At 34.5% G+C, this 13,902-nt stretch overlaps 1 protein-coding gene across 7 annotated transcripts in view; it reads left to right on the forward strand.

Annotated features, from left to right (window-relative positions):
- TMEM161B (transmembrane protein 161B) overlaps positions 1-13,902 on the forward strand; it is an 84,367-nt gene that overhangs the window by 30,474 nt on the left and 39,991 nt on the right. For 6 of the 7 annotated variants that reach the window (XM_053912016.1, XM_053912024.1, XM_053912022.2 and 3 more), the window contains 3 exons: positions 4,598-4,681; positions 6,655-6,752; positions 12,161-12,317. In XM_053912016.1, the coding sequence (XP_053767991.1) occupies positions 4,598-4,681; positions 6,655-6,752; positions 12,161-12,317 (339 nt within the window). Of the gene's footprint in view, positions 1-4,597; positions 4,682-6,654; positions 6,753-12,160; positions 12,318-13,902 lie in introns of those variants that run through there. The other variant, XM_053912026.1, reaches the window with a different exon arrangement.

The following is a 13,902-nucleotide window of genomic DNA, read 5'->3' on the forward strand; positions in this document are numbered from 1 at the left end:
CATTAGCAAGACCTGTTGATTTCGATGTCCAAAAAATACCTCTCTCTGCCATTCTTGCCTCCCTCTAATTCATAAAGCAGCAGGAGAGATCTTAAAATGCAAATCAAGCCTTTCCTCCTGCCTTGAGACCAGTACTTTAGCATAAAATCTAAACTCTTTACTAGGGTCCCGGAGGTTTGCATGATTTTTTCCCTTCTCTCTTCAGCCTCCCTCGCGTGTTTCTCTTTGTACAGGTGCTACTGCCTCATTGGCCCTTTGGTTACTGCAGTGTTCTTTCATGCCTCTGTGATTTTGGACATGCTGTTGTCCTCCTGGAATCCTCTTCCCCTCCATTCTTTTCATCCTTTAGCTTGCTAGGTAAATGTCATTTCAGAGAAGTTTTTCTAACCGAATATTTAAGGCTTATGTCTCTCATTGGCACCACTTGCTTGATTCTTTTGCATGGCATCCAATTTATGATTTTTTTGTCATTTTTTAAATTGGTTAATCATTCTGCCCAAACTGGAATATAGTCATCAGGAAAGCAAGGCTTAGTCTTTATTGTGTGTGTTTATATCTCCATTGCCTAATAGAGTACTTGACCACAGTGGGCTCCATAAGTGTCTGATGAATGAATGAATGAATGAATGAATGACTAGAAGTGACCCTAAGAGCACCCAGCATCCTTAAATTCCAGCTTTAAACAAGTTATTCCTAATGAAGATGACCTGACTTGTCTAGTAAGAAGTGTAGTAAGTGCAATGCATTTTAAAAAATGGTTTCACAAAATAAGAGTAAACAAGCTTGATTATATTTAAAAAGAAAATGGATCCTAGAAAATATAAGGGTCTTAAAATATTTTATTATTATAGGGCTCTAAAGGTAACCTAAGTTTTCCTACAGTAAAAGTTTTTTTCCACTGATTATTTTTCAAAGCTAAACAACTAATTTTAGTGTATAAAATTAATTATTGCTCATTTAAATGTTTTTCTAAGTGTTATGCACTCAATTCTCATCAGTTTTGAAGTCCGTATTTGTGATTTGCCTACTTGTTAAAATCTGTATGTAAAGTGTACTCATTAAAGCACCACAAAATCAATAGTTGTGATACTTTCTAGGTAGTTCATAAACCTGCAGAATAGGGAAAAATTTGAATGACCCTGTGCCCATTTTCCCAGCAAATGAGTCCTTATTGTTTCACCTCTTGTATTCTAAACAGGTGTCCTTTTCATGGTCTAATTAGTGCCACTATTTTCACATTTTTGCTTTTCATTGGCAACTCCACTATTTAAAATGATCCCCAAGCATAGTACTGAAATGCCGTCTAGTGTTCCTAAGCACAAGAAAGCTATCATGTATGTGCCTCATGGAGAAAATTTGCTACAAATATTCACAGACCTCAGTAAAATGCAATATTTATGATTATAATTATTAGATAAGTTTTGTTTAGGCATGAGTTATAGCATATTAGCACCAAATGTAATGTTAATGAATCAACTATATATTAAATAAGGTATCTTTAAACATAAACACACATGAAACAAGATTGCGTATTGATTGGTTGATGAAATGTTACAACCACTCTCAGGAACCTCACCCTGTATTTCCCCTAGGAGCAATGGTTCAGTGTTTGCAGCAACTTTATGGAATGTAACTACCACAAATAATGAGAATTGACTGTAAATTAAAATTCTGGACTTAAGTAGAAATTTCAGGATGTTCCTCTTACCCATATTAATTATAGTTTAGGGACTTTTTGGTTAGGATACATATTTTATTTTAAAATCTTTAAATTGAGAGGAGAACTGAATTCATTTTGGTTCAGTGATTCGTTTTGATCACTTATTATCTGTCAGTAACTGTACTACTTTGGAAATATACAAAAACAAAAAAATACGCATAAAATCTTTACTCTTAAGAATTTTTCAGTTAGTGGAATATTCCATTTTAACCCAACTGGTCTGATACCAACTACAGTTAAATTTTGACACTAACTGCCTGCAGTTAGCACAGACCTCACAGATTAAGGACAAAGTCCTCCATAAGAATGACTGGACTTCAGATGCCAGCTGCAAGTTCTTGGGATACACAGGCTACCCATACTTGGATAACTGGCTACTAGCTACGCATCAGTGCATTTTCACAGCCCCCTCAGATTTAGTAGTTTGCTAAAATGACTAGAGTTTAGTAAAGTGTTATGATTACAGTTTTATTATAAGATGGCACAGAGGATGAGGTTTTGGAAGGAGCACAGAATTTTCATGGTCTCCCCCTGTGAAGTCAGGGTATCTCACCCTCCAGGCACATCATGTGTTGACCTACCAGGAAGCTCAGGAGCTTCAGTGTCCAGAGATTTTGTGGCATTTCATTACAGAGGTATGATTGGTCGTATAGGTATCATTGACATGATTGAACTTGATCTCTGGCTCCCTCTTCTTCACATGGTTGCTCACAGGGTTCTGGCCGCCAGCCTCCGACCTGAAGGTGTCTGTATGCTTACCATGAATCCTCTCATTAGCATAACAAAGATGTCCCCTATTACTCAGGGCATTCTGAGGGCTTTTGAAGCTGTGTGCCAAGAACTGAAAATAGTGACCAGGTATATTTTTTATTTTAGCACAGAGAAACTGCCTTATAATTAAAAGGTAAATGTGGAATTTGCCACACAGGGATGTAGGTGTTTATAAGCAGAGAGGAGAATATATGCCAAAAACCAAGTCATGAAAGAGTCGTGAAGTAGAATGTCATTTAGCCTAGGCAGAATGTCATGTTCAAAAGGGGAATTGTTGAAGGTGAGTCTGGTGAGGTAGACAGTAGTGAAATCATGACATGCTGTGGAAACAGGAGGCCACAAACCATATATGCATTTGGGCCTTATGTATTTTAATTTTAATGGAAACTTTCAAACATATATAAAGAGTAGACAGAATAATATAGTGCATATATAATGTATCATGAGCTCCTATGCACTCATAATAATAGCTGGTTGTTGATTTGTTTCTTTTTTTAAAAAAATTTATTTGTTTATTTTTAGAGAGAGGGGAAGGGAGGGAGAGAAACATCAGTGTACGGTTGCCTCTTGCAAGTCCCCCACTGGGGACCTGGCCTACAACCCAAGCATGTGCTCTGACTGGGAATCGAACCAGCGATCCTTTGGTTCACAGACTAGCACTCAGTCCACTAAGCCACACCAGTCAGGGCCAGTTTGCTTCATCTGTATTCTCCTTCATCCTTCCTCCACCCTCCAACGTATTTGTAGCAAATATTGTTTCATTCATAGATATTCCAGTGTATATCAAAAATATATGAGCTTTTTGTAATAAAAATTACAATTTTTATTATAAATTTTGTAATAAAAATTACAATTATCACATTATTACAGCTAAAAAAGGTTAACATCAAATTTCCAGTCATTACTCATATTGTCAGTTCTCTGGTGTTTTTAAAAATAGCAAATCAGTTGCTAATATTTTTTAATTGGCATATTTCACTTTAAGAATCTAGATTTTTGTAATTGAAAAATTGAAAAGCCTAGCAATACTAACTATATGTTTCTCCTTTATGACAACAGGACCTTGATCAAAGTCCTTGCTCAGCCGCCGTACTCACTGCTTTCCCTTGTGAGGAGTATTGGAAAGGATTTAAACAGGCATATATCTTAGTAAGATTTGCCTTGTGGAAAAATAACTAACGGTGGGATCAGAATGTACTTAGGAGACTGTCCAGAGGGACGTCAAGGATAGCATTTAGAGAGTTTTGCCATAGCTAGAGCTAGAAGGGAAGATAGGCTAGGTAAAGGTCTGCACTAAGGTTCTTTTAGGGGAGCTGGCAAGTTCAGAATTTTGAGAGTTAAAGAACAGGATTAATGATAACATGTGGAAAGGGCACATTAAAGATAAAACCTGAATCTCAAATTTAGGTGGCTGGCTGATAGATTTAGGTGAGACAGGATATTGAGACTGAGCACATGGGTGCTTGGTGGGTGGATAAATGATGTGTTTGGATGTTTTCACTGGGTGGTGGAGGTGAATTTACCAAGTTGTGTTGGAGCCAAAACTGAAGAGGGTTACATATAGATAAGAGTAAAGGGGTGTTTAAACCACAATAATATACTCTAATTCTTATACACATAAAATTTGAGATTCTCCCAACTAAATTAAAGGAAATAAAGTAAGGAAAGCAAAATGAAGGCTACTTGTATTTTGGGGGGCAGTCAAAGGACTCTTTTTTTCTTAAACATACCATTTGTATAAATGAAGGGATGGGTGGAGAATTTTGAAGTGCAGCTGCCAGCTTTCCTGTTGTTTACTCCATTTACTTTTAATAGTAAGCCTGTATCATCTTATTATATAATGATACATTGTTAGTTGTAAAAAATGTACCAACAAACAGCATTTCAGGGTCTGGCATCTATTTACTAAGTTATCGTGTTCGTTGGATTGAATCTAAATAAATCCTTTTAAGGCTTATGCAGTAGTATCTGTTTCAGATTAAAATATTCACCTGATTTTTCACAGCAGTGTCTCCACAAATAGGGAACTCAATAAATAGTTGTAGAATAAATGAATAATTATGATGATTTTAATTGTTTTATTTAAAAGGATTTCTCTTTTCTTAGTTTAAGATGGTATCAACATCCCACAGAAGAAGAATTAAGAATTCTTGCAGGGAAGCAGCAAAGAGGGAAAAGCAAAAAAGATAGGTAAGTATTATTGTTGACTTTGTAGTGTTAAATATTTGACACAATTTATGTAAGTCCCATTTTGTACTTTGGTTAAAGGAACATTTACCGATTACACCATAAACAGTTGATAAATTTGAGATCAAAACCCATGATCTAAAATAATATTGAATCACCCTTTAAGAAAAACCCATATGTAGTAATTAATATATAAGCACAAAAGTAATTATTTTATTTAAGAATCGTCTACCATAGTCTTCTCTGTTTCAATAATGAAAACAAAGAGCCATCATATTAAAATTCGGTGGCCGGTGGGGGGGAGTTGATCAGGGGAGATGAATAATCCATGTTTTTGCCCTACAATTCATTTAAAGATACCAGTTGACTTGGGTTCTTTCCCACATTTTGCTATGACTCATTATTGGAATATTGGGAAAATTCATCTGCCTTTGACCTCTGTCTCCTCATTTTTTAAGTAAAAGTGGTGGACAGTATAACTTCTTAGGTCCCATTGAGCTGCTGAATATTATTTTGATGTTTAAAGTTTATGAAGAAAACTGTTAACTGAACCTCACTGAGTGGACCACAGCAGTCTCGTTTGTGAAATGGAAGGACCAAACTAATTTTGAAAGACCCTTGTAGCTTAAAATTTTTATACCTATATTTAAAATGAATTCTCATGGAAAGTGCTTGTTAATTAGTCTTTCTGAAATGGGCCTTAGTTTTAGATTCCTTAGTTGGGGGTGGGGAGGACTTCTGATCTCACTATCATTTCTTTTTTCACTGATAATTACAAATAAATCTTGCAGCTCTTTGGAAGATTAAGTATAAGCCTTCCTTCTCTGAATTCCAGTAGTTATCATCATTATAAAAATATTACTGCCTAATATTATAATTCCCAAAGTACTTTCAAACAGTTTCACTTAATCTACATATCTTTGAAATTGGTTATTATTTTAATTCATATTTTACTAATGAGGAAATTGTTGATCAGTGATGTTAAATGATTTGAGCAAGTTCACATAACTATTAAGAGTCAGGATTTTAATCCAGGTTAGTTTTTAGTGTGCCCATTTCATTTTAGCTATTCTACCTCTGCCTAGTCACAGCTACCATGTTCAACATTTGTAGAATTTAGTTATGTAACATAGTATTTATTCTACACACATTTAATTCTTATTGTATACTTTGTAGTCAGTAATTTTGTTACTTTTACAGTAATTTTTACATGTTGAAAATGCTTTGCATTTATGAAAAGATGCTCTGACAGTTTTGTTCCTGGTAATGATAATTATTTGATTTATTGACATGAATTAGTATTTTTGCTGAGGTTTTCCCAGTTTATTCAAGAATATATGCAAAATTGTTTTTTGTTATTGTAATTAATGTTATTGAAACTTAGTTTATTACTTTCCAAATATGTTTGTCTTTAACAATTAGTAAATTTGGGAGTGACACACATGCGTGCACTTGAAGAATTCTGTTTTCCCTCATTCATGTTTCCTTGTTTCTCAATTTCTCGTGCACATAAACCTTAATATATTTCTTTAACTCTGACTTGTTTATAGCTACACATCTGTGTGTGTATGTGTGTACACATGTAATTTCAAAGAGAAATGCATTTTTTCTTCATTTGCTTTTACTCTTGTTCCTAAAGAAAGAGATTTTAGGCTGTCTTTAAATCCACAGAAGAGACAGTAAGAGAAATCAGTGAAATGCTAAGCTAGCAATTCAGATTTTATTCCTGTCACTAATGTTCATAGATCTTTTCCTGGTAATCTGTATATTCCCATAATAATTTACATCCACATTTTGTAGTCCCCCTTTTAAAAACTACTTTTGAGTACCTTACCTTCTTTTTCATGAAATCTTAGAAATCCTGCTTTTTTTTTTAACTGTGAAATTTAAAATCTCATTTGTAATTAGTTTGATACAAGCACCTGGATAACAGTGTAGATAACTTGTTTTTTGTGTTACTTGTCTCATTTTTATAGGAAATACAATGGTCACATTGAAAGTAAGCCACTAACCATTCCAAAGGACATTGACCTCCATCTAGAAACAAAGTCAGTTACAGAAGTGGATACTTTTGGTAAGGGAAATCTTGGTAAAGTGTTCCATAAATCTCAGCTTTACATTATGGTAGTGAAAGCACTTTCTTTTTATCTGTTGTGGCTAGACTTTCTGATTGTTTTTCTAATCATTAAGTTCATTATATAGAATGTGAAATCTTTGTCCGAGCTTTGAAGCTCAAAATGACTTCTTGAATTGCATTTTTCTTTTCTTTTCACATAACTTATAGTAAGCATTATTTTTTCCATTTTTCAGCAGAGGCTAATTTACACAAGTTTGTTACACAGTTTCTGTTTAGGTTGACATCACATTCAGTTTTCATTATTTTGAATTCTAGACTTTTTGCCATCTTTTCCATTCTGTTTCTTTTATAATGTGGCTTACAGAACTGCACTTGTATATTTGTATTGAATTACCTGTATTTACAATAATTTCAATTTATGTTCACATTTAGTAGAAAAGAAAGTGGTTGTAGAGTAATAAACTGATTTACATAATAACTATAATGGTTTAAATTTAAAATGAAATTATTTTAATCCTAGAAGAGAAAGGCATCTAATATTTTATTTAAAACACTGGTTTTCAAACAGAATCACTTGAGTGGCTCTATAAAAATAAAGAATTCTCATACTTACCATTGGAGATTTAGTAAATATTAAGTGGGTTCTGGGACTTTGTATTTTTTAAAATGTTCAAAGTGGTTCTGATTTTTGAGCAGGTTTGAGAACGAATGGTTTACATTATGTGAGGAGTTAAAATAATGTGTTTTTTAAAAAAATAATTTTGAATATTCAAAGTTGGGGTTCCAGCCAAGATGGAGGTGTAGATAGAAACCCTTTGCTTCCTAACACAACCGAAAGGAAGATAACAACCAGTCTAAAAACAATAAACAACCAGAGGTGCCAGAGAATCAAACTACATAGAACTCCAACAAACAAGGAGTTAAAGAAACATGCACCAGACCGGTGGGAGAGATGGAAATGGGCAACCAGGTGGGCGGAGAGGACCCTGAGGCAAGATAGAGGACCGAGGTCCCAAGGCAGTGGACTGCCCAGTGATGCAGGGATGGCTTAGAGGACATGAAGCGCCAGACAGTGCCAGGGAGGCAGCTGGCTAAACGGGGAAACGAAGTGGGAGAAACTACCAGTCTTACAGCGACAGAGTTCATTGGAAAGTGGGGCTAGAGTGAAGAAGCGAGCCATATTCTTCCCTCTCTGACCTCTGCCACAGACAGCGCCACAATGCTGCAAAGGGGGCTGCCCCACCCCCTTAGGTGAATACCTAAGGCCTCACACCCCTACAACATAATAGGTGCACCGAGACAAAGAAATATGGCCCAAATGAAACAACAGATCAAAACTCCAGAAGAAGAGATAGGCGATGAGGAGATAGCCAACCTATCCGATGCAGAGTTTAAAACACTAGTAATCAAGATGCTCACAGAACTGATTGACCTCAGTCGTAAAATGACGGAACAAATGAAGGTTACCCAAAGTGAAATAAAGCAGAATACATAGGGAACCAACAGTGAAGGGAAGGAAACTGGGACTCAAATGAAAGATCTGGAACAGAAGGAAGAAATAAACATCCAACCAGAACAGGATGAAGAAACAAGAATTCAAAAAAAATGAAGAGAGTCTTAGGAACCTTTGGGACAACCTGAAACGTTCCGATATCCAAATTACAGGGGTGCCAGAAGGAGAAGAGGAAGAGTAAGAAATGGAAAATTTATTTGAGCAAATAGTGAAGGAAAACTTCCCCAATCTGGTGAAGGAAATAGACTTCCAGGAAACCCCAAAGAAGTCCCAAAGAAGCTGGACAGGAGGAACACACAAAGACACATCATCATTAAGTTATCCAAGATTAAATATAAAGAGAGAATCCTAAAAGAAGCAAGAGGAAAGGAGAGAGTTACCTACAAAGGAGTTCCCATTAGACTATCAGCTGATTTCTCAAAAAAAACCTTATAGGCAAGAAGAGGCTGGGAAGGCAAGGACCTACATCCAAGATTAGTCTATCCAGCAGAGCTATCATTTAGAATGGAAGGGGAGATAAAGTGCTTCCCAGATAAGGTCATGGTAAAGGAGTTCACCATCACAAGCCCTTATGTGATATGTTAAAGGGACTTATGTAAGATATAGAAGATAAAAAACTATGAATAATAAAATGACAACAAACTCACAACTATGAAAAACTGAACCTAAAAAAAACAAACTAAGCAAACTACTAGAACAGGAACAGAATCAGAGAAATGTACATCACATGAAAGGTTTTCAGTGGGGAGTGGGAGGGGAAGAATGGTGGGGGAAGATACAAGGAATAAGAAGCATAATTAGTAGGCATAAAATAGACAGGGAGAGGTTAAGAAGGGTATAGGAAACAGAGAAATCAAAGAACTTACATATATAACCCATGGACATAAATTAAGGTAGGGGGAGTTAGTGGGTGCAGGACAGACGGGCGATAAAGGGGGAAAAATGGGAAAACTGTAATAGCATGATAAAGGGGGAAAATTGGGAAAACTGTAATAGCATAATCAATAAAATATACTTAAGAAATTTTTGGTAGTGTCATGTAAAGTATCATCATGAATTTGGCCCTTCTTGTGTTAAATCATACCACCCCAGAAAAACCTTCACATTCATTTAGCATCTATATAATATAAAATTATTTTGCGATTCAGAGTGCCTTCAATACATTTGCAAGTTGGTTCTACATCTGCAAAGATTTTATGTCTATATGGGGAAAGGGTGTCCTAGAACCCAGAAATGTCATTGAGAAACAATTTAAGTCAATTGTCTATTATCATTAAGACTGGTTATCTCATCCTTTTTTTCCTTTTAAACTACTTTTCATGCAAAATTTAAAATATTTAAAAGCACTTGGACTTATTTTACTGTCACATTTGTTTTACTATCCTATATGTTTGCTTACTTACATAAAATGTTCACAGACATGTATAAATATAAGAATATATGTATACATATCCCCTGATTTCTAAGTACAGATTTTTGTCACTTTAATAATTAACATTTATTAATTATCAGCTAATTAGCTTTAATAATAGCTTAAAATTCCATATTAGCTATTGTTGTAAGAGCTTTACTTGTATTAACTCATCCTCACAATTCTATGAGGTATATAACTATTATCACGCTTTAAAAAAATACAATTCATTAGATAGAGGTTAAATAACTTGACCAGGATTACACACCAAATGTGATAGAGATAGTCAGTGAGAACTAAGCTATTAATGAGCTTAAAAAATGAAGTAGGGTAACATGGCTTCAGAACACAGCTTAATCAGTGTGTTGCTGCACATGTACAATTTTGAGAACTAACTACAAATTGTACTAGTTTAATAACTGGCCATAAAACATCAAGAGCATTTCAGTTCTTCAGAATAATGGGAAGATGTTTTGTTTATGTTTATATTGATGTATTTATGAATGCATACTGTGTATGTGTGTTTAAGTAAAAGGAGAGAATTTCTGCTTGAATTTAGGTACTCTCAGGAGCTTAAAGGAAATTACTAGGCTTGATAAGCTCTTAAGTTTTCTTTCAATTCCAGTATCCTATGAAAAGGGTATGTGTATAATTTATATTACTGAATACAAAAAGAATATAATTCTTGAATTAAATGTATAGCAAAGGATTTGTATAACTTGTACTTTTGCTGAAGTTACATATTATTGATATCTAAATAACTATCTTAAAAGTATATCTCAGTTTACATTAGCTGTTCATTGTAAGTTCCTCTTAAAGAACATAAGAACATTTGAATGTCGCTTGGCAGTTGGCTCTTAAGTTCCCTGGGGGTGATCTGTGTGAGTTAGGGCAGGGATAGAGAATTGGAACACCTACTTCAATTGTTGTTAATAAAATTGAAAACCTTTAGATACATAGATACCTGTCTATTGTTTCATCCATTTCCCTGTCCTCCTTCCAGAAAGTTATTCAAAAGGTTTAACTGGGTGATTTTAGAGGGGGAGTGAGGGTAGAAATCCTGCAAACACTTTAGGGTAAATTTTTCGTACTGATGGTTTCGAAGCTGAACATCTCTTTCTCTCTCTCTCTCTCTCTCTCTCTCTCTCACACACACACACACACACACACACACACCTAAAGCAATTAAAATAACTTGCAGCAAATAAAAAATTTACTCAGTCATAAAAAAAATTGTAATTTTTGCTGTCCACGTCGTAGAGATGATGTAAGTTTGGTTAGTTTGTTTTGATATTTTAAGTAAGTCTTACATTGAGTGGTATTTTAAAAATGCTTTTTAGTGTGATTTTAAAATAGCCTCAGGTATTACATTTTACAACTAAAATTTTTCAAAGCAATGTAGATGTTTTATTATGTGCCAGTGAGAACATACAAATTAATGTTTATGATGTGATTTATTTCTACATTTTTAGGAAACCTTCTATAAAATGTTGATATTTTGGACTACATGCTGACAGAAGTAAACCAGAATATCTGAAATGGAAAGAGAGATGGAATCATATTTATTTTCAGAGAAGGCTAATTTAATGTGAACCCTTAAGAAAGAAATAGTTTATTGAAAGGGTATGGGTTTTTTGGGAAGTAGACAGATATTTCACCAGCTTTTCTTACAGGAGCAGATAATTTATTAAAGAGTTGATTTATTTAATTTGTTATTTTAATCCACAGTAACTCAAAATTACTAACGTTCCATCAGGGCAGTTAATAACTGTACAAAGTTTAGCATTCTTCACAGAAATGACTATATGTAAAGCTGTAGTAGTCTACATTAGGTTGTATTCTACAGCAGTGATTTTCAACCATTGTGCTGCAAGAATTTTTAAAACATGCAGTACCTGACTACTTAGTCAGGGGCCCTGACCTCTTTCCCCTTAGATTTAGATTGTCAAACTTTAAAAAATGACAACAGCCAATACAACAGTAGCCATCCAATGTGAATGAATCAAAATCATCCTTTTTTTGTTTTGTTTTGTTAAATGGGCAAAAAATATATTATTTGGTGTGCTGCAGGATTTTAGTAATTAGTTTGAGTGCCATGAGATTAAAAAGATTGAAAATCACTGTTCTAAAGTATAGCTCAGATTCTTAAAAAAAAAAAAAATGATACATAATTTCTGTAAAAAATAGCTAATCAGCTAAGAAAATACCAGCTCATTTTGCAATCACGTATTTTAACAACAATTTAGTTATTGGTAATCATTTCAAGATTATTTTAATTATTTGACTTACATGTAGTATTAGAAGTTAGTTTTAAGTGCCAACATTCTTCATCTGTTTTCAGCATTTTTAGATTCTTGTGTTTGTAATCCTTGCATTGCAAATAGGACAATGTCTAGCATGTTTATAGTTAATTATAGATAAATGTTCTAGGCTGTTTATGAAAATTTAAGTAAAACTTCGTTTTTAATCTTTATTTTCCAGCATTGCATTACTTTCCAGAGTACCAGTGGCTGGTGGATTTCACAGTGGCTGCTACAGTTGTGTATCTAGTAACTGAAGTCTACTACAATTTTATGAAGCCCACACAGGAAATGAATATCAGCTTAGTCTGGTGCCTGCTTGTTTTGTCTTTTGCAGTGTATCCTTCAAAACATTATTAATGTTAATTTATGAAATTGTTTTCCATTTCTCAGCTACCACCATTAAATCTCACTTCTGATTTGAAAAATATTTTAAATAATTAGAGAATTTTTCGTTGTTGAAATCCTTTTGATTTAATTGAAAAAATGTCAAAGTGGAGATAAATAGTTTAAAAACTGAAATGCAAGGAAAGAAGCAAGTTGCCTGCCTTTCCTTTCCTGCGTCTCATGTTGAGCCGCTTTTACCTTTATTAGGATTTCTTCCATACGTTTAAATGTTATGTGATAATGGTATTTCTTTAATTTTAGATATTATTGCTCCTTCTCCTTTCTATTTCAAGAAAGTAAAGAGACTTTTTAAAATTAAATCAGTCATTGGTTTTAGTTACATCTATGAAAGTATTTATAGTTAAGCCTTATAGTGTTGTATCTTTCCTCAATTTTTTATTCTTATTCTTAGATTTCTATACCTCAGTAGTTCCCAGTGTTTCTATTTTGTTTTCCCATGGAAATACCTCCTAGAGAGGATATTCCGACACTTAGAACCCTCGGTGCTCTAAACTTCCTAAGTATCTGTTAATCCTGGGATTTTCGTCAATGTCTTCCTAAGAATTCCCTGTGCCTCTTTTTGGATCACATCATCTCCTCTCCCTTGGTCTACTCCTGTTTTGACAGACTGTAGTCCTCTATAATGTCCTTAAAAAGGTGGGCATTTTTATAAAACATTTACATGCCTGAAATTACCTTTATTCCCTGCCCCCCTCCCTACCCCATAGTCAGTTGATAGTTTGGCTCAGCACAATTTGAAAGAAACAGTTTTTCCTTAGAGTTTTGAAGATGACAGAGTGGATGCCGTCTTGCAATTGGCATATGCTGTCGTCACCCTCTCATATCCTCTAGAAGCTTTTTCTCTTCATCCTGTTGGTGCTCTGAAGTTTCATCCTTAATTGAGCTTAATTAGGTTTAGCTTTTAAATATGGAAACTCATTTTCTTTACTACTGGGCAATAACTTTAGTTTCTTTTTTATTATTTTTATTAAAATTAAACATTCTCTCCTCTATTTCTACCTCTCCAGAGGCAGCTTCTCCCCTTTCTCTTTTATGTTCACATCTGTATTTCCATATGTATACAAAACCACTGCTTGATTTCAGTTTTAGGCTTTAACTATTGTTATTTCTTATGGAAATGAGGACATTGCACATGCCCCTTGGTTGTTAACTTACCATCGATCATTTCTCATTCATCTCATCTGCCAAGTACAGTAATGTCATTTATAAGGATATTTAGTGCTTGTGTTATGATCATGTAGACTCTATTCACAGATAAATACTTGTCTTAATTTTTCCTTTGCATTGTTATTGCATTTGTACATACCATTAATTCAGCCTCAAACTCTTCTGGGTGTATAAATTGCTCAATATGTTCAAAACCATCAGGTAGTATGTCAGTTTCATCTTCCTGGAGACAGTTCTCCTGGAGCACTAGGCTGGGTTGGTTAACCTTCCCAACTACTACACAGCTATTCCCCAGGAAGCACCAATTACTTGTTAGATACTCTTTTTTGCATCTCTTGAATTGGTGCT

The sequence above is a fragment of the Desmodus rotundus genome, chromosome 1 (assembly GCF_022682495.2).
Source record: "Desmodus rotundus isolate HL8 chromosome 1, HLdesRot8A.1, whole genome shotgun sequence".
Lineage (NCBI taxonomy): Eukaryota > Metazoa > Chordata > Mammalia > Chiroptera > Phyllostomidae > Desmodus > Desmodus rotundus.